This window comes from Pelodiscus sinensis, chromosome 14 (assembly GCF_049634645.1).
Source record: "Pelodiscus sinensis isolate JC-2024 chromosome 14, ASM4963464v1, whole genome shotgun sequence".
In the NCBI taxonomy this organism is placed as follows: domain Eukaryota; kingdom Metazoa; phylum Chordata; order Testudines; family Trionychidae; genus Pelodiscus; species Pelodiscus sinensis.
In genome coordinates, this window is record NC_134724.1 from 24,885,164 (window position 1) to 24,912,198 (window position 27,035).

General features: G+C 41.6%; 1 protein-coding gene across 2 annotated transcripts in view; it reads left to right on the plus strand.

The window, feature by feature from the left end:
* LOC102444907 (tropomodulin-3) overlaps window positions 1–27,035 on the plus strand; it is a 55,804-nt gene that overhangs the window by 20,653 nt on the left and 8,116 nt on the right. For both annotated transcript variants that reach the window (XM_075897250.1, XM_075897249.1), the window contains exons 3-9: window positions 675–831; window positions 16,292–16,414; window positions 17,302–17,391; window positions 20,885–21,015; window positions 21,849–21,956; window positions 23,707–23,850; window positions 26,387–26,531. In XM_075897250.1, coding sequence (XP_075753365.1) covers window positions 675–831; window positions 16,292–16,414; window positions 17,302–17,391; window positions 20,885–21,015; window positions 21,849–21,956; window positions 23,707–23,850; window positions 26,387–26,531 — 898 coding nt within the window. The remainder of the gene's footprint in view (window positions 1–674; window positions 832–16,291; window positions 16,415–17,301; window positions 17,392–20,884; window positions 21,016–21,848; window positions 21,957–23,706; window positions 23,851–26,386; window positions 26,532–27,035) is intronic.

Consider the following 27,035-nt stretch of genomic DNA (forward strand, 5'->3'; position numbering starts at 1 on the left):
CTTTCTCAGCTATACTATTACATCCCTAAAATATATATGGTTGCTTACCTCTCACTTTGGTGATGTGCATAATTTTTAACCTTGGGAAAACTGTCAAAATAAGCTTTTAAGAAATGTCCATCAGAAATCTCCCTTTCTTATGTACTGCTTTCTAGCCACATTTTTTTCCTCCACTTTTCCTATGACTTTTCTATATTAGCAGTTGCAGTAGATCTCGAGTAAGATTAAATCTTCTGCACAAAAGTGCCTTCCATGTTGGTTGCTAACTGAGTTAGCTAGAATAGACCATTGTCTTATGAATTTGGAAAGGTCTCATCCTAACTGAGCATCCAACATGTAAGTAGGGTGAGTGTATTTTTACACTTCTCCATGCAAGTGAAGGGGGCATTAATATTGAAAAGGAAATGTGAAATAACTACTGTGTGGGTCTAGTACTACAAGCTCTGGTACTTCTCAAGCTTAATTGTTTCAGTAATTTATTTGTGTTTTTAATGCACAATATACAACCTGCTGTATGTAGATTTGGCCTCCAAAAGTATATTAAAGGAGGTTCAAGATTATCTAAAAAGTACAATAGAATGAATTTGATTTTCAAAAATACTGATTTGAAGCTGACAACTGTATATATCAGGACCCTCTTCAACTATGTTATAATTCTTTCTTTTGTTTTGTAGAATGCACTTTTGCCAGCAGGCTTCCGACAAAAGGATCAGACTACTAAAAAGTCCGCAGGCCCTTTTAACAGAGAGCAACTCCTTGCTTATTTGGAGAAGCAAGCACTGGAACATAAAGACAGGGAGGATTTTGTTCCTTTTACAGGGGAAAAGAAAGGTAAGAATGTCTTTAGCCAGCATGTTGACATTCATTCAGGAATGTACTTTACTGTTGTAATGTGTGGGCTGTTTTGTCATGCTGGCTATTCCATCAAAAGAAGAAACTCCCCTCAGCCAGTTTATTTGAAGTGTCATTCTCCCTGTCAATAGCTGGAAATGTTGCTGTTGCTTACACAACTGGTGTGCAAGTAATTGCTTCTGGCCGATTCCATTAATAATTTGATATTGCATTAGAACATGACAAAAGAGTTCCATTGAAACAACATGATGTAGTAGTTTAAGCACAGTATCGGGAGTCAGGAAGTCCTGAATTCATGTTCCAGGTCTCCCACGGAACTGCTGGGAACAGCTCTCTGCTTCCCCATCTTTAATACAGGAATGCTTAATAACCACAAAAGGGTGTCATCATTAGCTATTGTTTGTATAGTGGTCTGAAAATGTGTACCGTATTTTCCGGCGTATAAGACGACTTTTTATGCTATAAAACATCCCCCAAAAATCGGAGGTCGTCTTACACACCGGGGCTTTTCTCGCCCCGGAGGACACAGACTGCGGGACCTCGCGGTCCCGCCGCCCGTGTACTCTGGGGCGAGAAAAGCTGCTCCGCGTCTCCCTGGTCTGCAGACCAGGAAGACGCGGAGCAAAGCCGCGGAGGGGCTCCGGTAGCGGGGCAGCCCAAGCGCGGCACCCTGCCGCCGCTTCGGCTTTGCTCCCGGTGCCTCTGGTCTGCTGGGGACCGTCTTCAGCAGACCAGGGACACCGGGAGCAAAGCTGGGGAGGCAGAGGGGCGCTGGGGCGCTGCCGGTTGGCCTCTTAAGGGGGGGTAGTCTTATACGGCGAGTATAAGACAAAAACCTATCTTTTAACTAGAAAATTGGGGGTCGTCTTATACGCCCAGTCGCCTTATACGCTGGAAAATACGGTATGTATTGTAGAATAATAAAACAAACTGTATATATCACAAATAAAGCCACTCTTATAAAATCCTGGGGCTGGGACTCCCCTGCAACTGCCTGGCCCCGCTGATGCTGGGGGTTCTGGGCCAGAGTAGGGGCACCCCAGATGCCGCTTGGCCCAGCTGGGGCTCTCCAGCCCCTGCATTGGTCCAGGGCTCTTTGGTCCAGCAACATACCCAGCCCTACCAGACCACAGATGTTGCTGGACCAGAGAATCCCAGATTTGGGAGGTTCAACCTTTAGTGATAAAAGTTTTTACCTAGCTAAAACAATAGTTCTTAGTGTTTTTCATCCCTAAGTATCTACATTAGTACTATGTCTAAATTACTGCAGTAAGTTGACATAAGTTATGCAACTTCAGCTATGTGAATAACATAGCTGGGATTGATGTAGCTAGGTCGACTTACTGCAGTGTCTATACTTCACTATGTAGCACTTTAAAGACTAACAAGATGGTTTATTAGATGATGAGCTTTCGTGGGCCAGACCCACTTCCTCAGATCAAATAGTGGAAGAAAATAGTCACAACCATATATACCAAAGGATACAATTAAAAAAAATGAACACATATGAAAAGGACAAATCACTTTTCAGAACAGAAGGGGAATGTGGGGGAAGGGGGGGAAGGAAGGTAAGTGTCTGTGAGCTAATGGTATTAGAGGTGATAATTGGGGAAGCTATCTTGGTAATGGGTAAGGTAGTTGGGGTCTTTGTTCAGTTCCCCCCGGGAGAGTGTCGAATTTTAACATGAATGACAGTTCAGAGGATTCCCTTTCAAGTGCAGATGTAAAAGGTCTTTGTAGCAGAATGCAGGTGGTTAAGTCGTTGAGACAGTGTCCTTTCTGGTTGAAATGGCAAGAAATAGTTTTTTCTTTGATCTTGTCTGATATCTGTTTTGTGGGCGTTAATCCTTTGGCGAAGTGTCTGAGACGTTTGTCCAATGTACATAGCAGACGGACACTTTCGGCACATGATAGCATAAATTATATTTCTGGATGCGCAGGAATATGTGTTCTTGATCTTATAACTCACTTGGTTAGGTCCAATAATGGTATCAGCAGAATGAATATGTGGACAAAGCTGGCAATGGGGTTTGTTGCAAGGGAAGGTACCAGGGTTGGTATTAATGTGGTATGTCCTGTGGTTGTTGGTAAGAATCATCTTGAGGTTAGGTGGTTGTCTATAGGAGACTATGGGTCTGTCTCCCAGAGCCTCTTGGAGTATGGTATCCTGTTCCAGTATAGGCTGTAGTTTATTGATAATGTGTTGGACAGGTTTAAAATTGGAAAATTAAAATGGAAAATTAGACACCACTCTCTACAGAAAACCCACTGATTCATACAGTTACCTACATGCTTCCAGCTCCCATCCAGAACACACCATGCGATCCATCGTCTGTAGCCAAGCCCTTCGATACAACCGCATCTGCTCTAATCCCACTGACAGAGACCAGAAGCTTCAGGATCTCTACCAAGCATTTATAAATCTCAACTACCCACCCGGAGAAATAAAAAAGCAAATTGAAAGAGCCAGATGAATACCTAGAAACCATCTACTTCAAGATAGACCCAAGAAAACCAACAATAGAACACCACTTGTCATCACCTACAACCCCCAACTTAAACCTGTTCAACACATTATCAATAAACTACAGCCTATACTCTAATATCATTAACTCACAGACACTTACCTTCCTTCCTCCCACCCCCCCCGCATCCCCCTTCTGTTCTGAAATGTGATTTGTCCTTTTCATATGTGTTCATTTTTTTAATTGTATCCTTTGGTATATATGGTTGTGACTATTTTCTTCCACTATTGGAGCTGAGGAAGTGGGTCTGGCCCACAAAAGCTCATCATCTAATAAATCATCTTGTTAGTCTTTAAAGTGCTACATAGTCCTGCATTTTGCTTCAGCTACACCAGACTAACAGGCTACATTTCTATTACTATACTTCACTACACTTTCTAGTGTCTTTACTAGACCCACTAAATTGACCCCCCGGGGGATTGATTGCCTCAGCACTGATCTCTCAGTAAGCATAGATCTGTGCTGATTCTTCTGGTTCAAGGTGGAGTGCCAGGGTCAACTGGAGAGTGATCTGCAGTCAATTTAGCAGATCTTCACTAGACTCACTAAATTGATGCCTCCCTCCCCTTTCAGTTCATCAATTGCCAGGACATCAATCCAGCTGTAGTGTAGGCATAGCCTTGGGCTTGATCTATCAACTTACGTCAGTATAGCTACATCACTTGGGATGTGGAAAATCCATACCTTTGAGCCACATCATTGTACTAACCTAATTCCTGGTGTAGGTATTATCTTCACCATGTGCACAATAAGTGTAGGCAAGCCCTCAGAGCAATTTAGAACTTGAGTGAAGTTAGTCTGAATAAATGGAAATTAGGTGTGGGGTGGGGAGGAATGGAAATCTTGCTTTGCTGTTTAGTTAGCCCAGCTTAACAATATTTCCTGCTCATCTTTTGACAAATCATTTTTGTTTAATGTGAAGAAATTCTGATCTGAGCTGCTTCTGTTTTCCTATGTGCTGTTGTGCTATTTTGCAGGGACAGAGAATTTACTACCAAATACAATAAAATAGAAACAGGTCTGAGCCTTATGTCTAACTCTACACTGTTACATTTTTCCTTAATTATGTGGGAAATCTATGTAGCTCTGTCTCCCAAAAATACAAACCACATCTATCCTATTTTTATATACATCTCCTTTACCTTTGCCAATAAGCTGTCTTGATCATGGGAAGTTTTACAAAAAGCCTATTTTCTATGGGATGCTTATTTTGATGATGCCACCTTGTGCTGTAATCTTAGTGGCTCTTGTAGGTTAAGCAGAGAACATGTGGCCACTCAATGAAATGGTATTGGTGAACCAATCTTGAGTCAGTTCTGAACTGATTTTCAGCATGATTTTATGGGTGTGTCTGGTGATCCTGAGAATTTGAGATTATTCAAGTAGTACACAGTGCGATATGTTAAATACTATAGCTACACACAAACTCTGGTAACTTTTACATGCTGCTTGCCTAAATTCCCCTGTTGTTGGAATTGAATATGGCTCTCTCCTTCTCTTGTATCTGAAATAATTTATGGTTGTGCACGTCTAAACAACTGTGTGATTAACCCCAGGGTTGCTACGTGTTACTATCATGTTATGATTCCTCTACATCTTAGGATCTGTAATTACCTCACTTTCTTGTGAAACTCAGCTTGAAATTGAATTGTAAAATATTGTGAGTACAGAGAAAAACAGAGCTATAGATGTGTGGTGGATAACAAATCTCATGTAAAATGAGGACCGTATACTCTTTCCAGAGCTTGGCTTTGTTTCTAAAAGCATGCTATCAAATGTACACCACTTCTGAAAAAAAACAACTTTGTTTCTGACCAGTTTTAAGACCTTTAGTCACATTCTGTTCTGATTAAGTTTTGAAACATACAGTAAGCCATTGTTGCCTGAAGAAAAATTATTCAGGCAAAAGATTGATGTAATACATTCTTCTTTCATGAAATGTCACTTTAAAAAGCAGCACAAATCTGAGAGAAATTATCTGTGTGTTTCCCTCCTAAAAGGGCCTTTTGGGAAAACCAGAAGGCTGGTAGTGAGGGGATCTGGGTTTTGTTCCTGGCTCTGAAACTAGTACGTCTTTGGACAAGTCACTTAACCTCTCATTGCCTGCTTCCCTAACTATGAAATTGTGATACTTTCCTACCCTCATGGGGTAATGTGAAGATTAATTTATTAATTCTTGTAGCCCCTCTGAAATCCTCATGTAGAAGCTGCTGTGGTTTTACAAAATATTAACTAAATATTAATTAAATTAGATTTTGCGTCTCAAAGCATTACACTGTTCTAGTCCTTCTCTCCCACCCCTTCCTTCTGCATTGCATTCTTATGATGGCTTCTTCACCTTGTGGATTGGCTGTTCATAAAACATTGTTTCTGCTTTAACATAACAGTAAATGGACTAAAAACTCTATTATTATTATTTATCTGGATTGATCCAGATCATTTGGCTTATTTTAATTTAAAATGAGTGTTGGCAACAAGAGTTATCTTGCAGGAAATTCCCCCAATTGAAGTTATACTCAATTTTGCCTTTTGGACAAATGGCTGGTTTTCAGTAGAAATTTTAGGGAACCATTATGTGAAATGATAGAATAACGAGAATTGATAAGGCACGGTTGTTGGAAGGTCAAGGTATATGACTAAAGATGCTTTGAGGTTAAGAGGAGATGAAAATTTAACAAAATGATACATGGTTAAGTGCTTTTGTACATGAAAGCATCTGCATTTACGTAAAAGCATGAGAAAATAGATTTATGCAGCTATGAATTGAAAAACTGCATAAGTGTCTTTCAGAATTTTATTCTAATGAATTTTATTCTAATGAACAATAAGTAGTAAGTATTGTTTCTGAATGCCCATGGATCTGTGAGGAAGAGATTTATCACCAGTATTTTACAAAACTGGCATTCATTTATGCTCAAAAGACAAGTAAAAGAGAACACTGACAAGCCAAAGCTTTTTTCCATTATGAAAATCAAAGAAAATGGTGGATAGTCTTGAACATTGTTTTGATATATTTAATCTTGGCGGACATGAAGATATGTTCAGTTTTATAGCCCTTATTTTTCTTTGTTCTGCAAAGGAACGGGCAGAAGATAAATACTATTCAATTGTCTTCAGTTCCAAACAGATGCTTTCATCCCTGGATTAGTAGACAACAAAATTGATTTGGAGACCAATGTTCTTGATTTGCAGTTAGTGGTAATGGACAAATTTCAATGAGTTGATAATGTTTGGTGCCTTAGAGGATTGGCACTTAATGAGTGCACAAATGATAACATTTATAAACTGTTTTAATGTGGTGCACACATTTGAGTATTGATCAATACACTAGTTTAAAAAAACAGAGCAAATATAACATGTCTGGTTTTTGGCTAAGATCAAGTGTAGTCCCCTAAAACCAGGGCAATACACACTCCCTGTGTTCTATGGGTATTTCAAAAAAAAAACACCTGTTGTAATTCTCTCCCTTTCCCTCCCATCATCCACCAGAATTTGTATATGCACTTCACAAGCCAAATATGGCACTACTTGTATATTCTGGGAGATGTGGGCTTATTGTATGCGTGGGTCTCTCCCATGGGGTACATGAGGTAATGTGGCATAAAGGCATGTAATTAGCGCACTGGGCTTGGGCGTCACATTACTGAAATGTAAATTATTTACCTACCCTTCCCCCAAGCCAGAAATCTGTATACTATACTATATACTCCATTGCTGTTAAACTTGTGCTTTAAACTTGCTCACAAACATTCACTTAATAAACTTTGTCAATCTGTTCTATCAGTTTGTAAACTAGAGTATTTGCCATCATGCACACAATTATAGTACATAAAATATGATTAGGTGGCTTGGAGAAGTCTATTAAGATTGAGTTACAACTGATCCTATATGCAATAGAAGGAAACAAAGTAGATTTATTAAGACAACTTTTTATTTAATATTTTTTCAATCGTGTTCAAGTACTAACAATTTCTGTCTACTGCCTTTTTATATCATATTATTTATTAAATACAGTACTGAAGTATCCTTCTGAGTTCCAAATAAGCGAAGTCTGTCACATTTTGTCATGTGATCAAATCTTTAAAAAACAAAATGTTCCCAAACAGTAAAAGAAATGGTTTTCATAGCCCTCGTAGCTTGTGCAGATGTGTCCTTTTAAAAGTGCTTGTGTTGGTATGTGTATAAAGAAAAAATATCCCCAAAGCTCTCTTGGCAACAGTCCTCTAGTGAGATCATTGTTTCCGAAGACAGAGGTCTTATCCATGAAGTAACTGAACAAGGCACTAAATCGTTTTGAAGTATTTGTTCATTACCTGAACAAAATATAAAGCTGCTTTCACATATTGAGTGTACATGTGAACAGACATGATTACTGATCTTGGCAAGATGAGATTGTTGAAAACATTCTCATAAAGCTCAACCTACTCAAGGCTTATACTTGATTTACACCCAAAACTGTTTTTACCACAGTTAAGCCAGATGGAGTGGACTGGACCTAATGCTGAAGCATAAGGAAGAAGCCTGAGGCCTCAAGTAAAGGGCGTGAGGAGTACTGCAGATTTACATTGTTTTTGACCAGTCCAACCTGGCACATCTTTATTTATAAAAAGAGATTTTGTTTTTCACAAACATGCCCCTACTTTCCTATTCCTCCCCTGCTGTAGTAGGGCTCAAGTGGGGTACAGGAGGCATAGAGGGTCATCTTCACCCTCTGCTAGAGTGAATGCCATCATGTGAATCACAAGAGCCAAAGTTTGGGAGGTATAAGGGGAGAATTACAACACTTACTGCATTAAAGGCAGCTAAACTTCCTTTCCTTCTGTTACTCTCCATGTAATTGCTGCAGGGATATATGAAGCAAAATGCAGGACAATGTAGCACTTTAAAGACTAACAAGATGGTTTATTAGATGATGAGCTTTCGTGGGCCAGACCCACTTCCTCAGATCAAATAATGGAAGAAAACAGTCACAACCATATATACCAAAGGATACAATTTAAAAAAAAATGAACACGCATGAAAAGGACAAATCACATTACAGAACAGAAGGGGGATGTGGGGGGGGGGGGGGGGGGAAGGAAGGTGAATGCCAGTGAGTTAATGATATTAGAGGTGGGGAAGGGGAAATGTCTGTGAGTTAATAGTATTAGAGGTGATAATTGGGGAAGCTATCTTTGTAATGTGTAAGATAGTTGGGGTCTTTATTAAGTCTGGTGTGGAGGGTGTCGAATTTTAGCATGAATGCCAGTTCAGAGGATTCCCTTTCAAGTGCAGATTTGAATGTCTTCTGAAGTAGGATGCAGGTTAGCAGGTCATTAAGACATCTCTACCACTATTCTGCAGGGATATAGACATTCATGAAAGTTCAATAAAACCTGTTACTCTGTTAAAGAAATGGTCTAAACCAATGGTTTTCAAACTTTTTTTCCTTACGCCCCAGTTGAAGAAAATTTTTGGTGCTCATGACCCAGCATAATTATATCTTTAAAGTGCAGGGTCTAGAGGGGCAAGAATGATGGGACTGGGGTGCAGGAGAGGACTACAAGTGAGGGGGTCACTCAGGGCTGGGGAAAGGGGTTGATGCTTGTGATTGGGCATGAGCTTATGTCTAGTGGTTCCTGGTCAGTGGTGTAGTAGGGGTGCTAAGGCAGGCTTCCTGCCTCTCCTGGCACCACAGACCACGCTGTGCTCCGGAAGCGGTCAGCAGCTGGTCTGGCTCCTCGGCAGAGCCACACAAGCAGCTCTGCACATTCCTCTTGCCTGCAGGCACAGATTCCCCCCCTCCCCCCTGCTCCGCAGTTCCTGTAGGTTAGTGGGAGTGTGGAACTAGTGCTCAGGGTGGGGGCAGTACACGGAGCCCCATGCCACCCTGACTAAGAGCCAGACCTGCTACTGTCCATTTCTGGGATACAGAGTAGTCCCCAATGCCAAGACAGGCAGGAAGCCTGCCTTAGCACTCCTGCTAGTCGCTGTGTCACCCTACAGCAAGGTGACCTAATGTTGGGTTATGACCCATAGTTTGAAAACCACTGGTCTAAACTATGGAAGTCTAAGAAACCATGACTTAAGCGATAAGCAAACTAACCAAAGACTGGCCACACACAGGCAAGGGTGCTGGAATAGGGGGAATCAAGAGGCCAAACCTGCATCCCCCCACTTCTTACTGGTTGTGAGGGCCAGTGAGGGGGAAGAGGTGGATCATTGGTGAAGAGTGTCTCAGAGTTGGGGCCTTGGAGAGAGGGGAAGGAGTGGCACAGGGGTGGTGCCATGGCTTGGGCACCTGTTGTGGGACACCTTTAGGGCACTTCCATTGTTCCTGCATGCAGGTGCAATTTCTAGGTTTGTTCTTAAACCTAGTAACAAAAGCCGTTGTTTGTACCTTCATTTAAAAACTTTAATGAAGCATGTTTTCTGAACTTAATAGACACAGAAATGTACATTCATCCCCCCACAAAGCTATTCCATCTCACAAACCTTTGTCTGCTTTTCACCCATTTAGGTCAAATCCCTGATTTCTACCTTAAAAAGTAGATGAGAGCGCTGACTTCCAGAGTTTTGTGATAGAACCCAATGGGAAGATTGACAGAGGAACAGTCTATACTGGCAGGTTTCAGAATGTGCAGAATTAAACTTAAATAGTTTTGTAAGCTCGTTTCATATCACCTTACAGCAGGGGTGTCCAAACTTTTTTCAAAGAGGGCCAGATTTGAAGAAGTGAACATGCGTGAGGGCCGTCCCTGCACTCTCAGCCCCAAGGCGGAGGGCCCGCAGGGTCGGAGGCGGGTGGAGAGTGCAGGGCACGCCGGGGGCAGGGCGAACCCGCAGCTGAGTGGGGGAGCGGGGCTGCGGACGTGCCCTACAGGGCAGGCTCTAGGACCGCGGAGGCCATGGGCGGCGGTGGCGGCGCGGCCGGAAGCGGCGCGCTGGGCGCGCCAGTTCAAAAGAGTGCCAGGGAGCCAGGAGAGGAAGCGGGGGCCATATTAAATCGGAACACGGGCCGCAATTGGCCCGCGGGCCGGACTTTGGACATGCCTGCCTTACATCTATACCATTATGGACTTTTGCACTGATAAAACTGGCTCCAGAATTGAATGAAGTCGTGGCTAAGGATTTTAAATTTTGATTAATCAGCTAATTGGGTAGTTGACTCCACGACTAGTCGCTTACATCTCTAGTCCTGACATGCCCTGGAGATTGTGGGTTTTAGCAGGAAATCATACAGCTCACAGTAAAAACGCACTTAATGAAGGGGGAGAAATTAACAGGAAACCTGCTGACTCTGCAGATCAAATGTGACATGTTTATGCATGCAGACTTCTTTAATAGGCTTGCAGTTGCTTATAAAACAAAATCTTCCTTTTTTTCAGTTTTCACATTTTTCCTTTCTGTATTCTGAAATTCTGAGCCTTATTTACCAATCTGTCAAAGTTATCAAGTTGTGTAATATTAATAAATATTTATGTGAAACAACTGCAAGAGTAGGTATCAGATGCTCTACAAAATCTAGCATATCCTACCCTGGAGGCTCCAGAGGTTACTTAAAGTGTGAACAGGTAAGTGACGCTTGTTTCCATATATCAACATTTATTAGTAGACCAGTACTAACAAACAGTCATTTTGGTTCTCACCATGTGATTCTGACAAAAATCAAATCAGGGGTTTTCCAATATCTAATATCCCTAATCCCCCAAATCTCCTATTCATTCAAAGATTCTGTTCAATATGAATCAGGAATATAACATCACTTTTTGTTGATTGCTCTGTGGGCATCAAGGATCACATGACATCTGTTAGGAGCCAGGAGGAGTGTGTTGCCAGTTTCCATCGTGATTATATTCAGTACAGCAATGTAACATGGGTTTGCTTTCTGCTTTCAGATGGGCACAGAACTTACCCTATTGCTCAACTCTCTAAAATGAAGATACTTATGAAAATGCTTCATGATACTGGCATTACAGGTTGGACCTCCCTAATCCAGCACCCTCAGGACCTGATTGGTCCCAGATGAGGGATTTTGCCAGTCCACTGTAGGTCATATTCTCTCCCCCCCTTCATCCCCAATGTTATCAGCCCTCCAGCCCTTGCCCCACCGCAGGCCCACCCTGCTCTATCAGTCTCCATCCCCCCCTTGCCTGCCATGCTGTGCAGCCCTGCTGGGACGTTCCAGGCAGCCCCACCAGCCAGCCCTGCTGTGGCACTGGCAGCCCTGGAGGGGGGTTCCGGGCCTGGCGAGCAGCCCTGCTGGGGCATGCCTGCCTCCTAGCTCTGTTGGGCAGCCCTGCTGGCCTGCCAGCCCACAGAGCGCTCCACTGGTACTCTCTGGTCCTGGAATATGCATGGTCCTCCTGGATGCTTACAGAGGCTCAACCTGTAGATTGTGTTTTACACCAACTGCAGGTCAGTGGAGGAGAAGCAAAAATAGACAGACTGCTCTTTAACATGTTGCTGTTGTGGTGTATGAATGCATTGTAGAGAGCACAGGAAACAACCATTATTGTCTGTGGCAGTTTTATTGCTGCCCGTGTAGTCTGTGGGTTCAGTAATCATGCATTAGATTCTGAACTTTAAAATCAAGATTTTTTTTAAATCCCAAAATTCAAAACAAAATTGCCCTAATAATTCCTATGACATTATGTGGTATTTAAAAATTCTAACCATAGCTTTCAACTCAAACAAATTACAAATATTTGAGGAAAATATCTCAGATGTTTGGCTTGTTGACCTAGCTAGCCTGCTGGTGGTGCTCAAAGTGCTGTCATAGTGAAACTGGGACTAGCTAGCATGATTGAGGAATCTGAAAAAAATAACAGATTGAATTAGGCACATATTGCTGATGTAGAATTGAGATCTTTACGGTGGACCATCTAAAACGTATAATCACTGTTTGCAGAAAGGAATTTAGCAGAAAGGCTCCCAATCTTTTTCAGCATATGGACCCCTTTGCAATCTATTAACATTTTACAGACCCCCAAACAATATAGCTGTGCCTGCAGCTTGCATGTCCCTCAGCCCGCGCTACTTCCCAAGCTGTATCCCTCAGCCCGCTTGGGAAACAGCTCTGCCTATCCGCTCCCAACTTTCTGCAAACCCCTAAAGCACTTCTCATCCTAAAGCAATGAAGATACACCTTTAAGATGGAAGGTGGCAACTGTTAAATGCATCATAGCGACTCTACACAAGAGTTTACAACTAGTGAAGAACCATAGTATTTAATCCTGCCAGCAAAGAATATTTTGCAATAGGCAGAATTTAGGCAATTAATCAGCATCTTTTGTCATTCATAAGTGCTTAATTCTCATTTCCTCCTCCCTTGCCTTCAACAACACAAGTTTTGCTACAGCAGATCTGAATGCTGCTTTGTCAGCAGGAGCACTCTCCTGACAAAGCAAAAGCCACGCATGGGGGCTAAAAGTAATCTGTGGACAGAAAATGGCTGTGTTGACGCAGTCTATTGCTAAAAGCTGCATAGTGTAGACGTAGCCTTAGTAATCCAAATAGGAATGTGGCCAAGACATTAGAGCTTTCTCTCTCCTCTTTCTGTGATATGAGGAAAATTCCAAAATCATTATTTCTGTTTTATCGGCAAGGAGTCCTGTGGCACCTTCTAGACTAACCGAAGTGTTGGAGCATAAGCTTTCGTGGGCAAAGACCTACTTCAGACGAAAGCTTATGCTCCAACACTTCGGTTAGTCTAGAAGGTGCCACAGGACTCCTCGCCGCTTTTGCAGATTCAGACTAACACGGCTACCCCTCTGATACTCGATTTCTGTTTTATGTCTCTCCTGGAAAAACTACAGCAGCACACTGCCCCCGTTCATTTTGCTTAGACATTGATTCAGTAGTGACTCGGGTGGAAGAATGCCACCAGCTCACTTATGCTACCGTGTTATGGTAAAGAGCCACACATTTAAATTCATAACTTTGCTTGTCACGAAAAATAATGGACTGAATAGAGAGATGCTAGAGTTATGGCATATTACAATAGACTGGGAATGGCTCATTACAATAAATTTTCCACTTCAGGTAAATTCACTTTCTTATCCACATCAACCCTGATGAAATAGCTTTGATGTAACACTCTTGTCTCTGTATCCCTGTTTCTTTCTCTGTTTCTTTTTCTTTCACTTCATCTGATGTAGTGAGTTGTAGCTTATGAAAACTTATACCATAGTAAAATTGTTAGTCTTTAGAATATCACCGGACTCCTTGTTTTTGCTGAAACAGAAGTGTCTACCTCTGAAACCTTACAACAGTCTGCAACCCACTATCAGCTTACCTCCCTGCCCCCTTCCTTTTCTGCTTGTGACTGGAGATGTTAATGGGCCACTTCACCTTGAATGATCCCTTGAAATATGTGTGAACTACTTATGCTGAACAATTGATTCCAAATTGTAGCTAAAAGGTTAATTTTTGTCAGTTATTTTTAGTAAAAGTCACACAGGGGTCATGGGCAATAAACAAATTTATAGAGCAGTGACCAACATGTCCCTGACTATTATGAAAACAGTCGTGGGAGAGAGGGGGGGAAAGGCAGAATTATGGGAAAAAGAAAAATGATAGTCCATGCTCCATGGGAAGGGGGGGAACGGATAGCCCCAGCCCCACTGCTGGGGGGAGGGAGAACTAGGGTGCACATCCCTTGCCAAAGTGGCTGAGAGGGAACAAAAGCTGCTGTTCTGGCTGAAGCTGCAGAATGGGGATGCACTGGCAGTTTCTGGCTGAAGCTGAGAGGTAGGTGAAGCCACAGGATTGGGACGCATGGCTGCTGCTGATAGCTGAAGTCAGTCATGGAGGTCCATGTCCTCCACGACCAAATTATAACCTTAAAAAAACAGTCCCACATAATCAACCCTCCTTTGCGCTGAAAGGAGGGGAATGGGTGGTCAGAACTTGCTGTATTCTACCAGTTTTTTCCACATTATGATGGTTAATGGTTTTTTTTCCATTAATATTTCGGTGGTAAGGAAATATACTCTTGCTAAGTTGTAAAAATAAAGTTTTATATAAATGTTAGAGATGTCCACTCTAGGATTAGTTTTTAAGAATGATTTCAGGTTGGTTAGAAGGAAAAAAATGTCACTGAAGACATAAATCACTATATGTGTTCAAGTTACGTTTGTTTCCTTTTTCATTTAGCTCCAGAAAATTAAATGAACGTCTATATTAAATATTGGCGAGTTGCATTAGGTATATTAATGAGCACTTTAGCCTTTGCACCCTCAAATGTCATGTTCCAAAGAGACTCATTCCTTTTAGGTGTGTGTTTCTTGCTCGGTGTTCTGAAACTGATTAATTCAGTGAAAAGCAATTCAGGCTTAATTTAATGAATGAACAGGTTTGTTTTTTAGTTTGTTTTTTGGTAAAAGCAAAAACAAAGATTTCCAGCATTTTAAGAAAAATTGTGTTTTAACTCTGAAAATATTAACTGGCGTTTAGAACTGTACAGTGACCATTTGTGGGTGAGAGCCAACTTCCTTCCAACAAAAAAATGGCTTTTAGATATTATCCTAGTGAATATAAATGACAGCTGCAAGTTGGCGGTAACTTTGTTCAGCACTATCCCATCTTATTTTTTTCTGTCTTGCTATGTATGCAGGAAACAGTGGGAATGACCATACTCTGCTGTTGACTGTACAAAGTAAACAAACTGAAAAATGAGTGTCTTGCGCAATTAGTCATTTTAGGTGTAACTTGAAACAAGAGTAGAAAGGCTCAACATAGAAATTCCTTTTCATTTAAAATTGAATGTCTGTTTAAGCATGAACTCTTATAATATATTGTGTGTTTTCCGTAAAGAAACCTTATGGCTGTTAAAGAATATCAACTTTTGCTTACAGTATCCATTTGTGCCTGCTGTCCTGGTTGTCAGGAACTGAGCCCCTTACTTGTCTCTCTAATGTGATAAGCACTGGGTGCCTATAACTCCATCAGAAATCAAGTCCTAAAACTTTGATAAATGTTAGATAAATGTTAGAATAAGATTTGCTGCATTCTTTGATTTCTTAGTTTGACTTGTCAATTACTGATATATTCAAAATGCTGTGTGTACTACCCAGAGTACTAGTTATATTGCATGTCCTCTAAAAATAACTTCTGCCATCTTCTGTCTGCAATAACTGAGAGACTGCGCTATCAGTAGTTGCTTATTTTAACTCCAGTGTATTTTCATTGACTGTGCTACAATGCCTACCTCGGCTTAGAAAAGAGCATCCTTGGGTATGCAAATATCTAACAAATATAGTTTGCCTTTTCTCTTTCTTCGGAAGCTATTCACGTACATTCCACTTGGTTTGGATAGCTTTTTTTCATTTTAAAGCCCTTCATCCAAAACTGGAAGCAGAATGTATATCACTAAAAATGAAAATGAAAACATTTTAATCCGAATCCTCAAAGAATTGTTTGGTATCTCTCCAACCTGAGGAGTCCAAGTTAGAACTCTTCCAGTAGTGGTGTCTCGTAGTGCAGTTAGTGACCTCAGTCACTGTATATCCTGAAGCACAGAAAAGTGCATGTAGAGAAAATTTAATATAAATGGATATGTTTACAAAATATTTATCTTGCTTTAAGAGATGAATATTGAGGGTTGGAATACCATATTTCTTACAGACTACTTACCAGATCTTCACATTTGTACATTCTTCAATGCACACCCTCTTTTTCACCTCCAACCCTCTAAAAACAAATTAGGCAGAAATTAATTCCACCATACTTGACAAAACCAGTCCCTTTGCTATTAGCATTTTTGGATTTGGTGGGCTGATTTCAGTCTCCTAGCTAGTGGTGGCTCATGGTTGGGGGGGATGTTCCAGCTGGAGAGCTAAACCTGTATTTGTATATATGTAATACAGTGAGGTGAGTGAAACTGAATATATAATACAAAGGAATTTCAGACTCTTTATTTCCTTTCTACACAGGGAAAATATTTATCCCCAAGCAGAAGCCTGTACAGTCTTTCATAGAAGAAAAAGTCTCTCTTGATCCAGAACTGGAGGAAGCTTTAACAAGTGCTACAGATACAGAACTGTGTGATCTTGCAGGTTAGTTTTTAAAGCATGGGTGTGTTTGTGCATATTCATAAATACATTGTAATTCTGTAGTAACTATTACTATATCTTTGTCACCTGAAAACTGGCAAAGCCTGAAGGTCTAGTTGTTTTAGAAAGTGAACCATGTCACGTTACACATTTTTGGAGGTTTGCAGAAAAAGCATTGTACAAATTATCTCCCCCATACAAAATTATTCACCATTTTATTGTTCTTGGATGTAAATAAGTAAGAAATGTGTTAAGAGCTCCCCTAAACGGGCTGCCCTTTTTTTATTATTATTGTTTAAGTAAATGTGTGCTACATCCCTTCCTCAACTGTAGAGATGTGACATTGCGTGCCTTGTAAAACTAGCTTCAGACTGACAAAGCAGCAAAGGGTATGGTTTACACAGGTTGAAACTCTGTAATCCAGGCTTCCCTACTCCAGCAACTCCGTGGGTGCTCTGTGGCTGTAGAACTCATGGAAGAAAAAACAGCAGGGTGAGGTAGGAGCATTGCCAGACTGGGAAAGACTGAAGCCCCGGACACTGGAGCAGCGGTGACCTGGTGTCCCAGGGGCCAGGGATGAAGCTGGCATTGATGTCCTCTGGTCTGGCAGATTCCCTGGCTTGGGACTGGTGGATTGTGGAATATGGTTTAAACTGCACACTTGACTCTGGGTCATGGTGTCTATTGGTGGGGTTTTGATGATGGTTTTGGAAAAGGGCAGGCTAAATAGAACATTAATTACTTTAATGTTATTAGAATTAGTACACAAATGGTGAATGCTTTTCATTAAACAACTGACATTTTCCAGCCAGATGCAATTATTCATCTCTCAAATATTCTTCAACGTCTGAATTTAAAGAGCAGGGAACAGTAAAATTCTTCTCTTACAGCTATCCTGGGAATGCACAACTTGATACCCAACTCTCAGTTCTGTGATGTAGTAGGAAGCAGTAATGGTGTCAGCAATGAAAGCTTCACAGGTGAGTATAGTCCAGATCCAAATGAAAGCCTGTGTACAATTTCAAGTGTCCAGTCATTTTGCTACTGCAACATGAACTATGTAATATGTTACATTTATATTCTTGATACAGAAAAAGCATTTAGTTTCCTAGTCAAAATTAAGATTTTTACATCAAATAATAAATTAGATGAGCCGTGGAAAGAGTGGAAATTAATAAAAAGAGATTAAATATATTCACTTTATATAATAGGAGAATGAGTGAACATGGGTGTTTGTGATTGAGTCTGGGTTTTAATATTTCTTCTTTGAGTGCTTGTTCATGGCGATTCCAATCAGGTGTATGCACACCATGTGCCTGAGCATCAGAAACTTTTTCCCCCTAGCAACTCCCATTGGGTTGGCTGTGGAGACCCCTAGAATAGCACTGCCATATCAGGGCACATATACCACTGCTGACCCAACCCCTCCCTCAGTTCCTTCTTATCTGTTGCGGCATTAGAACTTTCAAGCCTCTAGTCCCTAGCAGTTGATTGTTGATTTTATTTTTTCTTCCTAATGGCATTTTTCTTTAAAGAATTCATAGGAGGTGGGCAGTTGCCTACAGAGAGTTAGCCCCTCTGGGCTCTGGGGCATGCCTAATGTCCTAGGGTTTAGGTCGTGCACCAAGTAGAAACAGCCTGTGCCCAACAACTATCCACATGGTACATGTCTCTGTTGCTTAGGTGAAGAACATCACACTGAAAAGTGTGAAATCTTTATTGGTTTTAAGCCCTGTACAAGAAAAGACCAGTAGTACCAACTCCAGCAGCTTCTTATGGAGGCAGCATTGAGACCTCCCCAGACAGAGAAGATGGAACCAGGTGCAAGCCTGATGCAGAGTGCCCTGGCCTCTGTGTGCGAGACCACACCAAAAGCAGGTGCTGCTTAAGACTCTTGGTGCCATAGCCCACTGGCTCTGATTGACTTCGCTGACACTGCATAGACTTCAAGAGAGCAGAGGCAGATCACCCCACAAGACATGACCGTGGCAAGACCCGGCACAGCACAGGCAAACCCCCATGTATGAGGCCTAGGACTTGCCATCGACTCTGGCCCCAGAAGCGGTGCCTACCTTAACACTTGTAATAGATGCCTCGGGCCTGGAGTGGGGCTCCCACTTGGGGAACCTAAGGACCCAGGGTTTATGATCCTCTATGGACGTGGCTGTTGACATCAATCTGAAGGAGCTAAGGGCAGTCAGACTGGCCTGCCTGGTATTCTACCTTCAGATGGAGGGTCTCTACATGTTGGTGTGCACAGAAAATACAACCCTGATGTTTATATTAACAAGCAAGGGAGTACAGTGTGTCTCACCTTTTGCCTCGAAGCCCAAAACAGGCACAAGATCCACTTGGAGGCTCAGTACCTCCCCGGCCTGCAGAATACGCTTGTAGATGCCTTCAGCAGGACCTTTGTGGTCCACAAGTGGTCAGTCAGAAGAGATGTTTTACACTCAATTTTCTGCGGGTGGGAGACTCCCTGTCTAGACCTATTTACCACATGGAAGAAGAATTGCAAAGACTTCCGCTTCTTCCAGAATCGCAGTCCAGGTTCCACAGTGAATGCATTTGCAATCCATTGGGGGAGGAGGCAACTATTGTATGTATTTCCCCCGATCCTCCTACTACATCAGGTTCTGCTCAAGGCACACCTGGACAAGGCGTGCATGATCCTACTTGTGCCGGCATGGCCATGTCAGAATTGCTTCTCCATCCTTCTCACCCTGTCAGTGGAGGCCCCAATACCCTTTCCCCTGTACCCAGACCTCCTCGTACAACACCAGGGGCATCTCAGACACCCAGACCTGCACTCACTCAATCTCATGGCATGGAAGCTGGATGGCTCAATCCATTAGAGCTTCAATGCACAACCCAAGTTTGGGAAGTTCTTTTGAGAAGCAGAAAACCCTCTACTAGGAGAGCGTGCTTGGCCAAGTGGAGGGGATTTTCCTTCTGGTACACAGAGCAGGATGCTTCCCCAAGGAAGGCACCCATTCCAGTGGTACTTGATTACCTGTTGCACTTATGAACACAGGGCCTACCACCCTCCTCTGTTAAGGTCCATTTAGTGTCTGTGTCCGCTTTCCACCGAGAGTGCTCCCAATGTTCCCTTTTTTTCACCCAATGGTAACCCATTTTAGGAAAAGGCTGGAAGGGTTGTAGCCATACTCACCTGTATCCGCATGAGAGATTAACTTAGTGCTCAATTTATGGGACCCTCTTTGAATCAATGGCTGAGTGTTCATTGCTTCGTCTGTCCATGAAGGTGGCTTTCCTGGTGGCCATCATGTTGGCAAAGAGGGTATCCAAACTATGAGCTCTTTGATCGGAGCCCCCATACACGGTGTTCCACGAGGACCAAGTGCAGCTGACCTTTTTACCAAAGGTGGTCTCCCAATTCCACCTTGGTCAAGGTATCTTCTTCTCGGTTTTCTACCCAAAACTGCACTCTAGCACTAGGCAATGGGTGTTACACACATTAGATGTGAGAAGGACCCTAGCTTTCTACATAGCCCGCATGAGATCATTTAAAAAAAATGCACTCAGTTCGTAGCAATAGCAGAGCGGATGAAAAGAGATCCAGTCTCCGCGAAGTGTATATCTTCGTGGATAGTATGGTGCATACACACCTGGTATGATCTGGCAGGGGTGGTGCCCTCTCCAGTGATGGATCATTCGACTAGGGCACATGCCTCGTCCACTGCGTTTGTAGCACAGGTTCCACTCCAAGAAATATGTAGGGTGGCTGTGTGGTCCTCCATACATACATACATTGATGGCACACTATGCCATTGATAGGCTGTCTAGGGAGGATGCAGCTGTCGGTAGAGCAGTGCTCCATCTGTGATTCCTAACTAACCTCACCTCAATGGGGTAGTGGCTTTGGAGTCACCTGTTTGCAATCGCTGTGAACTAGTACTCAAAGAAGAAAAGACTGTTTTCTGTTCTTGTAACTGGTGTTCTTCGAGATGTGTTGTTCATGTCCATTCCAATACTCACCCTCCTTCCCCACTGTTGAAACCGAGGGAGGGATAGGGTCAGCGGTAGTATAAAAGCACTGATAGTGGTATAAAACCACTCTAGGCATATCCACAGCTTACTCTACGGGAGCTGCTAAGGGAAAAATTTTCCAGTGTTCATACACATGGTGCACATACACCTGATTGGAATGGACGTGAGCAACACATCTTGAAGAACACCAGTTAGGAGAACAGGTAACTGTTTCTTTTGTAATCCAATTCCCCCTTTTTTTTTTGAACAGCTGTGGATGTGACCAAAGGAGTTATTTTTAAAAAGTTGCTGAGTGAAAGCATGGCTGGAAAAGGACAGCATCTTTTTTTTTTTTTTTTTTTTTTTTGCTTTTTGGCAGGATGGGCAGAGGACAAGTTGACTAGATGTGGCAGATGACTAGATGTAATAACTTAATATATCTGATGGGTTCTCTTGATTCGTGTTCCTCCTCTTATATTTCAGATATTGTAAAAGGTGAAAGGATTATACCAGTTTTAGATGAACCACCAAATCCCACAAATGTGGAGGAGAGTTTGCAAAGAATTAAAGTTAATGACTCTCGCCTTGGTGAAGTTAATCTGAACAATATCAAGGTAACTGTTGGGAAACTACAATAAGTGCATTGTTTTTCTCACCTAAAAATAACTTTTCAGTGTGTCTTTTGTACAGGTTAAACCTCTGTGGTCTGGCAACATCAGTTGTCTGGCAAGACCACGGATGTCGCTAGACTAGAGAGTCCCAGTCATAGAAGTTCCTGGCAGCTGGGAGCTCAGCCGGCAGGCAGCCTGGAGGGAGGAAACCCACCCAGGCAGCGGCTAGCAGCCAGAGCAGGGCCAGGCAGGGAGCTCCACCAGCTGGGGGGACAGAGCCCCTGTCAGGTGGGGGACATGGATTCGCTGTCAGACGGGGGCAGAGAAGACCCTGCCAGCTGGGAGCGTGGAGCTACCACTGGCCAGACCCTGCTGTCTGGGGGAGTGGAGCTATCACTGGCATGGGGGCAAGGAAGCCTCTGTCAGTTGGGAGTGCAGAACTGCTGCCAGCCAGGGGCAGGGAGACCCTGCAGCCAGAGAAGCAGAGCCCACTGGCTGCTGGAGGAAGGGAACCCCATGGACCAGAGCGAGGCGGCAGCTGAGAAGCCCCACTTTTTACAGATAACTATTCTAGTCTAAATCTAATGTGGCACAGGTTTGAGTACAGTAAAGACATTGTATAGGATAGGTGATTTGAACAGACAGTCGAGGATACAGTTTTGCCCTTCATCCACATCCAACCCTGTGCTGTGGGACTTGGTTATTGATATCAGTAAGGTAGACCTGGTATCCCATTATATTTCTATGTAGAATAGGGAGGAGCTTAGTAGAGAAAAAATCACTATAATGTATAAAGTGTAATGTTCAAAAAGTGCACATTTCATCTTTAATTCAAGAACATCCCAATTCCAACGCTGAAAGAATTTGCCAAGGCTTTGGAAACCAACACTCATGTGAAGAATTTCAGCCTTGCAGCCACTAGAAGTAATGACCCTGTTGCTGTTGTAAGTAAGCTCCTCTTTTGGGTTTGGAAGTGGGTTAATTTGAACTGAAAGCTGTTTAAACACCCTTGTAATCCAGATCATGAAAACAGGATGTAAGGGTTAAAAATGAAGTTAAAGAAGCTTTCTGAAAACACTTACTGGAGGACAAGGTGGGTGAGGCAATATATTTTATTGGACCAACTTCTTTAAAAGATAATGCCTCACCCACCTTGCCTCTCTAATATCCTGGACAGACCTAGCTACAGTAACACTGTTTTAAAACTACTAGGTGAATGGGAAGTGGTTCTTCAACTATTTCATTTTAGACCACTTTGAGAGAGAAAGCATGGAGACCTCCTCCCTTCCAAAAAAAAAAAAGTCTACTGCTGAATAGTTGTCAGTTTCATTCCATCAGTTTCATTTCCTGTATATACCACAGGTTCAAGAACCATTTTATTAAGATGTCTTAGTTCAGGACAACTATACTTTTCCTTGGTCCACCAAGAACTCCCACTCTACGCTTCAGGTTGGCTGCCATCAATCTTGCATTTTCTTCAGGCACTAATAATAAAGTAATTATCCACAGTTATAAGGTACCATACAGCACTTCCAATGCAAGCCTTTTATTTTTAAGGTAAAAACAGTACAGAAAAAAATGTTAAAAAAAATAAGCTGTAGGTAAGCTTACCAAGATCATTCCCTCCAACATGGCCTTTTGTAGGAGCAGTTCTTCAGAAATTCATCAAAGGGGTTTCCTTGTGGTTTCAAAGTTCATCACAGCTTCAACTCAGAACAAGCATACAAGTCTTATGGGGCCCCAGTCAGCCCAGTCATTCCAGCTCTTCACTAAGGATTTGGGACCCTCATGGACCAAGCAGTTCTGTCCGTTTACTGGACCAAGAAAGCCTGTCCTTGCTATTTGTCCAAATCCTCTTTTTTTTGTGTGTGGTCTATCCAGTCCCTGGACAATCCAGTTTGAACTAGTATATGCCTTTTTCTGGGAGGAGGTAGCTTCAAAGGACTGATAACTGGAGGGATTACCTTAGCACCCCTTCTTAGAGGAATTGCATACAATTACATCATAACACATACACATCTGCATTTTTAATACAATGGGCTCCAAAGCTCCTAATACACGAAGGTTTAACTTAATGTAATGTTTTGACCTAAATGAAATTCTGTTCCAATTTTTTCTACTTGAAATGTTGTCAAAATAGATGCATTCCTATGGAAAGTTTAATTTTGACAAAATGGCATTTTCCAACCAGCCATCATTTTGTGTACTTCATTGACAGTTGGTGGCTAAAAGCAAGTCTCTTGTATTTTACTGTCTGATCAAATGGACAGAAATTATTGGTATTTTGGAAGTCAAATCTGGCTATACATCACCAAAAACTAATTTCACAGGCAAACAAGAAGTCAATTAGTTACCTTTTTAATTTTTACTATTGTATGCTGTGAAGGGTTTTCTGCAAAGGCTTATAAAGTGGATTTGGGCCAGTGTGCTAATTAAAGACAATTTACATTCTATGAAGGTTTTTAGTTTGCAGCAATGTAAGACGCAGGCAGTTTCCTAATTGTGTACTACAGAAATGAAACTTTTTTGCATTAGAAAAGTCTGTCAAATTACATTAAGCATCTATAAAGTGTTGCCAATTTTGGGCCACATTCACAGATGTTATAAATTTGGTAGAGCGCTGTCTGGTCCTGTTTAAGTTTATGGTAGTATAATTTGCTCTTTCATTTTAATTATTTTTTTCCTGATTTCAAGGCTTTTGCAGACATGCTGAGAGTGAACAAAACATTGAAAAGTCTAAATATAGAATCCAATTTCATCACCGGAGTTGGCATTCTGACAATGATCGATGCTCTAAAAGAGAATGAAACCCTAACAGAGGTCAAAATCGATAACCAGGTGAGGCTATAATAGAATTATAGCGGAATTACTGTATTCTCATTCTAACTAATTGAACAAACAGATCCACCTTTGAGAAAACAGTTGCTGATTAGTGACAATTTCAAAAATAATAAAAACAAACCAATTTTGTACCTAAATAAATTTGAATGTTAATCTTTTCCCAATCTTTCCTATCCTGGTCACTTACTTCCATTAAAAAAAAAAGCAGACAAAATGCCTCTTGGGACATGATGGGCTGCTTTTTTTGTCACTTATTCATTATTTTTTGTCATTCAGATAATTTCCCCAGCAAGCAGGAAGAGATGAACTCACGAAAAATAAATCTTCCATTGCTATTTAGTGCATATAATGATAAAGGATGGGGAAAGAGGAAAAATAGAATGTAGACATTAATTTATGTACAATTTTTAAAAAACTGTCTGGAGGTCAGGGCTAGCTAGGTAGAAATCTCCCTGATCACCCAAAATAAAAAGATTAAAGGGAGGCGGGGAATTAGCAATACTTAAAGAAGCTGAGAGATGCTTTTTAAACATAGATGAAATGGAAGAAGTCTGGCATGATCATGGCACACAGCTTCCCTTTCTACATTCCAGTGGGGCTGGTCAAGGTACTTCAGATGGCCATCTCACTGGAGCCAAAGCCTGTTTTTTAACATGTATTAACTGGTCAGGGTAAACACTAGAGGCTGGAGTAGTTTGAATCTGTGATTTTCTCTGACCAGCTAAGACTTGTTAAAGTGGTTTTTCTTTCTGTGTTTTTTTTTTTTTTTAACCAGACCTTTTTATCCTCCTCTGAGAGGTCCTTGGATATCAGAGCAAGAGATGGGGCTTATTCCTTTTCTGAGGCACAATTTCCTAGGAACTCTTAACCTCTCCAAAACAGGTTACCCAAGAAGGTTCTGGAATCCCTATCATTGGTAATCTTTTAAGAACAGGTTAGATAGAATAGTAATGTATCTGTGTTAGTCTGGTCTAGCTGAAACAAAAAACAGGAATATGTAGCACTTTAAAGACTAACGATGGTTTATTAGGTGATGAGCTTTCGTGGGCCAGACCCACTTCCTCAGATTAAATTGTGGAAGAAAATTGGCATGACCATATGTACCAAAGGATACAAACAAAAAAATGAACACATATGAAAAGAACAAATCAAATTTCAGAACAGAAGGGGGATGAGGCGGGGAGGTAAATGTCTGTGAGCTAATGATATTAGAGGTGATAATTGGGGAAGCTATCTTTGTAATGGGTAAGGTAATTAGCGTCCTTGTCAAGACCTATGTGTAAAGTGTCAAATTTAAGCATGAATGACAGTTCAGAGAATCCCTAGGGTTGCCTTATGACTGGTAGACCAGTACTTGGTGCCTTCTGCCTTTTTTTTTTCTCTCCCTCAACAAACAATCTGGGAACCCTATGTGGTCCTGAAAGCTATCGGTTTTCATTTGTGTGGCCCTTAGTAGGCTTCAAGTTTGACATCCCTGGACTAGATGATCTGTTGAGGCCTCTTCTGGCTTTACATGTCTATGATTTCTGTATTGTTCTATTCATTTAAGAATATACTTCCTTTTCAGGTAACTGCTGAGCTTGACATCCTCAAGTGAGGATCATGGAAAATTGTGGTTAACTGCCCTGTAGATTCCATTGCTTTGAATAAAAAGAACCAAATATTTTTAAATATTTTAGTTTAGAATGTGTTGATGGACTTGTAAACAAGCTTGTATAACTAATAAGCAATATAAAGACTTTAACCATGAAATCTATTCTTCAGTTCCTATATGAAGAGTTTTAGTCCAGAACTGTCCATGTGCCTACGCGGTCTTATAATTTAAATGTTATTACAGCAGAAAAACATAATTTGATATATGCCTCTTTATTTTCATTAAGATGCAAAAACAAAGTCTTTTTTGCTGCTTAAAATTTTGTTGGCATTCTTTCTTGCCAGATTTGCTTAGCATTCTACATAAACAATGAGAGATTCTGACAGAATTTGTTAAATATTGTTAATAATTATGCTCTTACTCAGTGGTGGCAAAGGGAGAAAACTTGCTTTTAATGGGTGAGACTATATAAAACCCTTTAACTGAATTTTCATGCTGATTTAAGTAAGGGATTTTTTAATGTTCCAGTTTACCTTTAAAATGTTAGTCCAGCAGGTCCAGAAATGTCTCTGGCCATTAGTATCAAGCAGACTTGATAGTATTCTGGGGCTGTCCTATTTGCTGTGCTCTAGGATGCACAGTACCTTTTAGGAAACCCAAGAGTGTGGGGAAACTTGCAAGAGTGCTACCATTAGAGACATCAGATAGGCCACACACAATAAAATATACAGGGAACCAACAATGGGGAGGAGGAAAAAAGCATATAACTGAAAGGTATGAAGATGGGTGTTTCAAAGGTTCAATATAATATTCCGGTAGGTAACCACGTGACATTGGTGCCAGGTTAATTTTTGATGATTGGTGCTTTTAAAATAGAAACCAGCCAGTACTCTGAATTTGTCATGTCTTTCAAATCAGTGTTGTAATGTTTGTTAACAGAGGCAGCAGTTGGGAACAGCTGTAGAAATGGAAATTGCCAAAATGCTTGAGGAGAACACAAATATCCTTAAATTTGGATACCATTTCACACAACAGGGACCACGAACCAGGGCAGCTGCAGCTATCACAAAAAACAATGATTTGGGTAAGACCTCTCTGTAGACTGTTCAATGGCACAGCTAATGTTTTTGCTTTGTGTTTTAATTGTGAGATGAAACATGATTAGTGCTCTTTCAGTTTTCTCCTTTACATGAGTCCTATTCTACTTTTTTTCCCCTCTTTTAATTTCCTTCTTTTATTCAATTTTCACAGATTTTTCCATGTTGCCAAGCTAGAGTCTAGAATTCTTCAGTACCCTTTAAAATAGATGTTGAGAACCTGCAACCTGCTGCTTCATTTCATCTGGCATGCAGCATATCTCCCCACGGTGGGCTGGAAGTCCCAAGCCTTTTTCCCCCTCTCACCCATCCCCGGCTGGAGCAGTGAGTGCTTGCTCATCAGCATGTCCCTGAAGGCCCCCAGGCAGAAGGGTAATCAGGGAAATGCCATGTGCTGCTCCCCACTCCCAGACTGGCTCTGCAGCTTCCATTTACTGGGAATTACAGCCAATAGGATCTGTGGGGGCAGTGCTTGTTGGTTATGCGCAGCT